The sequence below is a fragment of the Myotis davidii genome, unplaced genomic scaffold (genome assembly GCF_000327345.1).
Source record: "Myotis davidii unplaced genomic scaffold, ASM32734v1 scaffold46, whole genome shotgun sequence".
NCBI classification, from domain to species: Eukaryota; Metazoa; Chordata; class Mammalia; order Chiroptera; family Vespertilionidae; genus Myotis; species Myotis davidii.
In genome coordinates this window covers 5,350,955-5,360,227 of record NW_006383006.1, presented here as the reverse complement: position 1 = coordinate 5,360,227, position 9,273 = coordinate 5,350,955, and the positions used below count along the sequence as shown (strand labels likewise).

Here is a 9,273-nt window from a genome sequence, read left to right as displayed (position 1 = left end):
AGTAAGGGGGCATGCAGGATGCAGCTGATCCATACCGTGCTCTCACATCCATCGATGCTTCTCTCCCTCTCTTTCACATAGATCTCTCTCTCTATCTATCTATCTTCCTTTCCCTCCCTCTTTCTCTAAAAATCAATAAACTAGTCTTTAAAAATAAATAAATAAATAAGATTCTGTTAGGAAGAATAATATTAATAATAGCTAACACTTACATAGCACTTACCATGTATCAGGCACTGTTCTAAGAACTTTACACACAGTAACTCATTAAACCTTCACCATAACCTTATGAGGTTTCCTGTGCTTCAGAGGAGGGAACTGAGGCACACACAGTTTACTCACCAAAGAACATATCACCACTAAGTGGCAGAGCCATTTTCCCGGTATCACGCATTCCCTGCCTTGTGGCAGAATGCTCTCTCTCCTTTCTGCATCGGGCCCACCTGTAAGTACTGTTCAAGTCCTGCCTCCTCCCTTGGCACAAACACCAGAGCCCAAAGGGAGCTAGCTCAATGGTCTCTCAACTCCTAAAGCATGTCCTGTCGCTTCTTCTCACCTGGCTCTTCTCTCATGCTGCCTCATATTAGGTACATCATTATATCTATGTGTCATCTCTCCCCAACTAGTTACAAGGACAAAAAAAGAGGGTGTTAAACTTCCTTACATCTCCCCTCCACCAGGACACCAGGCACAGTGCCTTCACTCAGTAGATGCTTAAGGAAATCATTCATTTAGTCTACACACATTTGAGAGGCTACAAAATGACAGAAACTCTGTAAGGCAACAGAGATTCGGAGGTAAGAAGACATAGTTCCAGTTGTTGACTGATTACTACTTTCTCAAGTGCTTTATGTACATGCACTTAAAAATGCAGACAATGGCCCTGGCCAGGTGGCTCAGTTGGTTGGAGTATCATCCTCTACACCAAAAAGGTTGCGGGTTTGATTTCAGATCAGGGCACATACCTAGGGTGAGGGTTTAATTCCTAGTTGGGGTATGTATGGGAGGCAACTGATTGTTTCTCTCTCTCTCTCTTCCTTCCTCTCTCTCTGAGAATCAATAAAAAACATATCCTAGGGTGAGGATAAAAAAAAATTTTTTTAAAAAAGGGGCAATGGTTTATCCTCAACTACATCCAATCTGTGATCAAGATGTGGCTGGAGTATTTGCCTTTTGGCAAAAATACCCTTTCTCAAAAATCTGCTGCTGTACTAAGAGGAAATAGAGCAAATTGACAAAGGATGATTTTAACTCAGAAACGCTGATGTTGATACCAACTAATATCTCAACTCAGATGTCACTCTCCCTGAATTCTTTAGAGAAAAAGAAATGCCCACAGTAAAACAGACTGTCACCTAGAACTGGCCTGGGAATCAATTACCTCTCATCAGAATCAAGTCCATCCACGAAGAACTCTGACGCTAACTTTTCCTGGAGGAACCGATCCCAGCATTCCTTCTTGGCTTGGGCCAGGGTTCGAAGCATGTCCTTAGAAGTCACTTCCTGATTTAAACCTTTGATTCTTCTCAGTTTATTCTCTAAAGAGAGAAGAAATGGAGCTTAACAAGGAAGGTGATATGAAATGAAACTAAATTTTAATTGCAAATGCCAATTTCAAAAATTCTCTGACTGATGAGTACATCCACACTCCCTACAAAAAAAAAAAAAAACCCTAATTTTTTAAGGAGGGCAGCTAAAGAGAAATGTACAATTTTCCTTTTCCTGCACAGTGTTTTCACTCTACATTGCACCAAATAAATGTTTAACCCCAGAAAAGGGAAAAGCCATACGTTCTCATAATAAATTGATGGCATGTTTTCTTTGAAGTCACAGAAGCCCAGCAGGTATCTCTCTAAGGAATGCTTGTTTTCCCTGGCTTGACACGTGTATACTATCATCTTTTTTTAACTCCTTGAAAACAGTCTCTCTGAGGAGTAAATGGTTTTTCTTTTTGTTACAGTGACATAAAGTGGTTGCCAAACCTCATGAGAAAGACTTAGAGAAAATGATGAGAGATCCAACGGTTCATTAGACATTAAAATTGACTTGATAAGAACTCAATAAGAGACTTGTAAGATTTCTATGTGTGATTAAATTCTTGATTAAAGAGAAGGAATCTCCCAACATTTTTTAAAGTTGCTCAACTTCGGGCCTGGATGTTGGAGCCTAATAAAAACAAACATCTTGTAATCTCTTTGAGAGTGGTCCATATGGCTTCCTGATGATAGATGTTTAATTACTCTTACTTGCATTTTAAGTGTAACTGTTGAGAATTGATATCCCCCTTTGAAGAATACAAGAGAGGGTATCACCATGTACCTTCTGCCTTTGTTTAGTCTTGCCTTCAACTATAATAAATGGGTAAATGATAGCTTTTGGGGATGGTGAACATCGAGCCCAGAACCAATGGAAACTTTATGATTTACAATCCTGTTTTCATTTCTAAACTAGAGGCCCAGTGCACGAAAATTCATGCAAGAATAGGCCTTCCTTCCCCCGGCTGCCGGCACCGGCTTCTCTCCGGCACCTGGGACGCAGGCTTCCCTCCTCCGGCCATAGGCAGGCACCCAGAACCTGAGCTGGCTTCCCTCCGGCCCTGGCTTCCTCAGGAAGGACATCCAGGACGACGTCCTTCTAATTAGCATATTATCCTTTTATTATTATAGATAAGCCACATTAGCTAGCATCCACTGATTAAAACAATAAGTACCTTCTGTTGATGCAAGTTACCTCCAAGCGCTCACCCATGCAGAACACCTGTAAAATATTTGAGGAATTTTTTTCTCCTTGAGGATATGAAAAGAATTATGTACATCTCATGTTGAACTGACTAAGGTTTAATTGGTGATCTTAGTGAATTATCTTTGATATAGTTTATGTGGCAATAAAAACAGTCTTTATAGCCCTAACTGGTTTGGCTCAGTGGATAGAGCGTCGGCCTGCGGACCGAAAGGTCCCAGGTTCGATTCTAGTCAAGGGTATGTACCTTGGTTGTGGGCACATCCCCAGTAGGTGGTGTGCAAAACAAAAAAACAATCTTTATACTGTCTGTCCTTGGCTGTCAAGGTGGAAGGTGCTCTTTTGGGCTGGAAAAGGTCTTTGCTGGAGTCCATTCATTGTCTTTACTAGCTGGGTTTGGACAGAGACCCCCCAAAAAAGGCTAGTAACCTTTGAAGTTCTAGTAAAGGTCAGAACAGTGAATTTGTGTCTCTTTCTTTCATTTGTTGTGCGGCTCTTCTTTCAGATACCGAACCCTACTCCACGCGGGTCGTGGAAGGAATCACTCAGCAGGTCTTCCCCTCTCTGAGAGTGCTGAGTCCATGATCAGGTGTGACCTAAGTTGGGCAGGCAGAAGCAGGTGCCATTACATACTCCAAATCTGCCTGCCATTGTCTCCCAAACTCTGCCATAGGAGCCAGAAATGGTTCTTATTTTCCTCAGAGAAGGAAATTTTAATCATCATCTTATCTGATTTTAGAAAATATCAAGGGAATTTTAACTTTCTGAACCAATCAAAATTATCACTGAACCCCATGAAAGCTTCTTTTATTTTGTCATAAAATATGGATATTTTATTCCAGCTCTGGGAAATAAAACACATCCTTCCATACACCATTCTAATTTAGCTGACATTAATTACAAAAAGCTAAAGCACATATACCTGTGTATAAGTATTTATATATACACATACATGTTTCTTCAAATTTTAGTCTCATAAATGTTCACATATACACTCTATTTTTTCTTGTTTTTATAAACACCCTTGAAAATCATCAAATGCATCCTAATACTACTGCCTCTTCACTAATCATTTAATAGTATTTGAATTATATTTGCTGTGTGTGTTTTAAACATTTATGTGACTGGCCAAACTATCCATTAGAAGATCTAAAGGATAAACTTGCTTTAAGTTGTACTCTATGTGTCACAGTTACTTATTACATGATCTTTTTTGTCATTATTTGGAACTTCACACATCTGTAGTTCTCTATTAGACTAGTTCAGCTTCTACTGCTGTACATATCTACACCTTCTAGCGGGGACTGCTTGTGACCCATGATCCATGTCAGGCATGAACTGTGTAGCACCTGAGGTGAATTCTGATTTGGTCTTTGTTTCAGAGCTGAGTTCTGTTGGCAAAGAAACGGAATGTTTCAAGTCGTGAGTTGTTTTTGCAGGTATTTCTATTTCAGTAGAGCTTCCTAGCTTTGTTTTTTCTTTAGGTTCAGGAAGTGATTCTTTTTTGGTGTTTTTGTTTGTTTGTTTTCCATAATAATTTACCTGCTTCACAAATTTTCTGGCTTGTACCATATGCCTTTTTTCTAGTTACCTGTGCAATTGTTACGGACTGAACTGATAATAAACAGTTGCTCCTAAAGTGGTCCGTCCCAGTGGAAAACCAATTTTCTTAAATCTAGAACCTTTTCTAGCTGAAACCAAGCCTGCCAATCCTGAAACTAATTAGTCCAGTTTTCAGAAGAAAATTCCATGGTGGATTCTTCAAGATAAACATATGCCTCTTTTCCAAATTGTACAGTATCCATTATCCCATTTTCCACAAGGACATAAAAACCCTTGCACCAGCCAATATAAGGACCAGCTGCAGTGTGGACGGAGCCAAAGCCCACTTGTAAATTACCAGGCTGCTCTGCAACATGTTTAGACTGGAGAGGTGCTTTCACTAGCTCCTTTTTGGATTCCTCTTCTCTGGATGCATGCACACATATAAATGCAAACATCAGACTTGCAGGTAGAGTTGTCAGCTTTCCCATCCTAACAGCCACCATGTCTGTAACCCAGGAAAGTTTCTTATAACCCTTGGGCACAGTGACCAACAAGCCAAAGGATCTGGTTTTTTAGTTTTCTCAGAATGTTGCTTCTTCTTCTTATCATCATTAAACAGATGTTCTGACTACCACAAAACAGAACTGCCAACCTCCTCAGTCATGGTCATAGCCTCTTTGGTGGCTTCCTGAGAATCTCACATTACACCCTCATCTTTCTCATCATCCATCATTCCACCTGCTTTTCTCCTATCTTTTCCTCCAGTACACAGTTATCAAAATTCCTTTTGTTTTTCCAAGATATTTCTCAGCAATTATGTAAACTCTACTTGACTCTTCTTTCTATCCTTTCTTAAAAGCTTCTTCTTCCTGAATTGCCTTTCCTTCCTTAAACAATTATTCCTACGTTTGGTTTTGTGACATGGAGATGGGTCTCATGAATGTTTAATAATAAGAATATACTACAATTTGCCCTAACTGGTTTGGCTCAGTGGATAGAGTGTCGGCCTGTGGACTGAAAGGTCCCAGGTTCGATTCTAGTCAAGGGCATGTACCTTGGTTGTGGGCACATCCCCAGTAGGAGGTGTGCAGGAGGCAGCTGATTGATGTTTCTCTCTCATCGATGTTTCTAACTCTCTATCCCTCTCCCTTCCTCTCTGTGAAAAATCAATAATAAAATATATTTTTTAAAAAAAGAATATACTACAATTTTAAAGCATGGAAATGGCTGCCCTCGACTGATATTTATCTTTCCCCTAGCCTGGAACAATCTGAATCTCTTTCTTGTATATTTAGTCTTTCTAAATACTTACACTTAAGGCCATAAGACAGGACTGTGAAGATATGTTGAGGAAATATTAAAAAAATAAAATAGCTAACAAGAGGCAGAATGAATTTTATGTCAATATGCTCCCATTCCAACAATCAATCTATCTACTATAACAGTTTTTCAAACTGTAGCATCATAAATCCACATGTAGCTCTAGGCCATGACCTTTTCTTTTAGGATAGCATAAGATTTGATATTTTTGAGTTATTTGAATATATGAGCCACCAATAGTAGGCAAGAAATAAAGCAGAATATTTTTTAATATTTTTTTTTTTATTGATTTCAGAGATGAAGGAAGAGGAGAAAGAGAAACATGGATGATGAGAGATCAATAGGCTGCCTCCTGCATGCCCCCTACTGGGGATCAAGCCTGCAACCGGGTATGTGCCCTTGACTGGAATTGAATCTGGGACCCTTCAGTCCCCAGGCCAACGCTCTATCCACTGAGCCAAACCAGCTAGGGCATAAAGCAGAATTTAGATATAACAGAGGTAAGAGATTGCAAAGATCATTTTAATCCCTATGTACAAGGAAAATGGGGTCCTTCCCACAACCAGCCTGAAACAACCCCTATACTTACTTACACCTGACAGATACATGTGGTGAGGACAAAAAAAAATTTTTTTAAGAACAGAAAACCACCCTGGCTGATGTGGCTCAATGGTTAGACTGTCCGCCTGTGCACTGAAGGGTTTCAACTGGATTCCCAGTCAAGGGCATATACCTGGGTCGCAGGTTGGAGCCCCAGGCCCAGTTGGAGCCTGTGTGGGAGGCAACCAATTGATGTGTCTCTCATATCAATGTTTCTCTCCTGATCTCTCCCTCCCTTCCACTCTCTCTAAAAATCAATGGAAAAAATATCCTTGGGTGAGAATTTTAAAAAAGAACAGAAAACCAGGTTTAATGTAAAGGAACTTCAACAAGCATCTTTAAAACCATCAGTTTATGATTTTTTTAAAAAAGCCATCTCACTTACCTAAAGATGCTAAATACACTTCTGAATCCTGCAAGGGAGCCCAAGGCTTTATAGATGGCTCAGTAGCAAAGTCCGGGGCTTCTCTCTGGCCTGTGCTTGCAGGATAAGAATCCATAAAGGAGTCTGAGAAGGCATTTTTGGCACCATCAGCTTGGTCAGGATTTGGCAAACAGGAACAGATTTCAGCCCAAAGATCCGGGCCAGATTTTGTAGCTGTAGAGTCAATGCTTTCAAACATTTTCATTTGGAATCTGAGCTGAAAAAACAGAAGCTCAAGTGAGCAAGGACTGGCGTTAAGGATACAGTGTAAGTATGTAGTATTCAGATATATGTTTACCCATGGAAGGTAATAGGCTTTTAAGAACTTTAACAAAACTTAAAATGTCTTCTATTAGGTTTCTGTGTTAGAGATAAAAAGATGACACAAAGGAAATTGGGTTCCTCTTTTGGCTCTACACTCAAGTTGTTTTCACAATGAAGTTTGTCTTCAAAACTGGAATTTCTACGTCCTACCCGTGGTTGGCAAACTGTGGCTCGCGAGCCACATGCGGCTCTTTGGCCCCTTGAGTGTGGCTCTGCCTAAGCCTTAGGAGTACACTAATTAAGTTAGTAACAATGTACCTACCTATATAGTTTAAGTTTAAAAAATTTGGCTCAAAATAAATTTCAATCGTTGTACTGTTGATATTTGGCTTTGTTGACTAGTGAGTTTGCCGACCACTGCCCTAGCTGGATAAATGTCAGCCTGCGGACTGACGGGTCCCAGGTTCAATTCCTGTCAAGGGTATGTATCTTGGTTGCAGGCACATCCCCAGTGGGGGGTGTGCAGGAGGCAGCTGATTGATGTTTCTCTCTCTTTGATGTTTCTAACTATCTCTCTCCCTTCCTCTCTGTAAAAAAATCAATAAAATATATTTAAAAATGGAATTTCTACAAGCCAGATACAAAAGGATAAATATTGGATGATGCCACTTATGTAAGGTGCCTAGTGCAGTCAAATTCATAGAGACAGAAAACTAAACAGTGGTTGCCAGGGGTTTTTGGAATGGGGGAATGGAAGTTATTGTTTAATGGGTACAGAGTTCCAGTTTGGGAAGTTCTAGAGATCGGTGGTGGTGATAGTTGCATAACAATGTGAAAGCCACTGAACTATATATCTAGAAATGGTTAAAATGGCAAATTTTACTTTTGTATGTTTTAAAACACACACACACACACACATCCCACAGGTGGTGTGCACATTTCATGACTTTTCCAGTGAAGACAATCAGCTTGCACTTTTCTCCAAAAAGCTCCCAGATTCAACAATTCTGTCCTCAGCTAATTAAATTCCGTTTTCGCCGAAACCGGTTTGGCTCAGTGGATGGAGCGTCGGCTTGCGGACTGAAGGGTCCTGCTTGGTGAAAAGTGTCTCGCAGAGAGCACTTATCAATGTTCCCATCTCTCTCTCTCTTCCTCTCTGTGAAAAATCAATAAAAAAAAATATATTTAAATTCCGTTTTCAATAAGGCACTAAAGGTCCTGCACAGTTCCATATGCACAAGGATAACAAAAGTGCAAAAGTGCTGCTTGGTGAAAAGTGTCTCGCAGAGAGCACTGTCATATGCAAAGGCCCATTTGCTCATTAGAGGTAGAAGCTGAGCTTTTGTTATTTCAATAGAAACACTAATAGACATTTTCATCATTGTGCAGATGAAGACTCTGTAGGATCTAAGGACCAGAAGGGCAATTGCTGATATATGGTGAATCCTGGATTGGAAACCAGACCGGTGCCGCTCCAAAATCCGTAGTTTTACCAGATACCATTCTGCCTGATTGGGAATATACTGAAAGTGGCCCTAGCAGAGGTAGGTCCTGGAGGCTTTCATAACAAATCAAGTCTTGTCCCAGTGAGGAAACAGCCCAGGTGCAGTGATTGGTGAGCCAAATGGCCTGGTGACAGACCAAATCATTTCCTTGATGGATCATGGTGAAGCCAGGAGATAACTGGGAATTAGGGGGCATAAGCTTGGCTTATGCAGTGGTTCTCAACCTTCTGGCCCTTTAAATACAGTTCCTCATGTTATGACCCAACCATAAAATTATTTTTTTTGCTACTTCATAACTGTAATATTGCTACTGTTATGAATCATAATGTAAATATCTGATATGCAGGATGGTCTTAGGCGACCCCTGTGAAAGGATCGTTCGACCGCCAAAGGGGTCGCGACCCACAGGTTGAGAACCGCTGGCAAACGCACCCACACCAAACATTGCCTCGCCCCGGAGCCCGGTCCCCCTCCCCTCCTAGGAAGTCCCGGACAGCGCAGGGAACTTGGGTGTCCAGACGGGCCTCCGTCACTCCGGCCTCCAGGACGGGCTGGGCGGGATGAGTCAGGCTCCGAGGCCTCCCTGCGGCGTTCCAGGATGGGGCCGGCACCGCGGATACAAAATGCTGGGCCCCCCGCCCCGCCCCACCTACCGCAACTGCCTGCCGGGCAGCCCGCAAACCCTCCGCTCCGCTCCGTCCCCGGCAGCCGGAAGAAATGGTGGGCGGAGTCTCCGAGTGACGGATCCAGGAAACCCTCCAACCACCGCCGACCTGGCGATGTTCTGTGCGTGGATAGGTCGCGTGGATAAGGAAGTGAGGAGCTGAGTGCAAGGAAGCGGGGGGAGGAGGGGCGAGCCTGTTGCCGGGAAACGGC

At 41.8% G+C, this 9,273-nt stretch overlaps 1 protein-coding gene and 1 pseudogene across 2 annotated transcripts; both read right to left on the bottom strand.

The window, feature by feature from the left end:
• Positions 1–259: 259 nt before the first annotated feature.
• LOC102755912 (chromosome unknown open reading frame, human C15orf57) lies at positions 260–9,159 on the bottom strand. Of its 2 annotated transcripts, none has more exons than XM_006778089.2 (3): positions 9,047–9,135; positions 6,590–6,845; positions 260–1,538 (listed from the first exon to the last, which is right to left on the bottom strand). In XM_006778089.2, exons 2-3 carry the CDS (start codon positions 6,831–6,833, stop codon positions 1,378–1,380), a joined length of 405 nt encoding a protein of 134 aa, XP_006778152.1. In that variant the 5' UTR covers positions 6,834–6,845; positions 9,047–9,135; the 3' UTR covers positions 260–1,377. The 2 variants fall into 2 exon arrangements, with proteins under 2 accessions (XP_006778152.1, XP_006778151.1); XM_006778088.2 differs by having other exon boundaries at positions 938–1,538; positions 9,051–9,159.
• LOC102755632 lies at positions 3,680–4,953 on the bottom strand (annotated as a pseudogene).
• Positions 9,160–9,273: the final 114 nt, after the last annotated feature.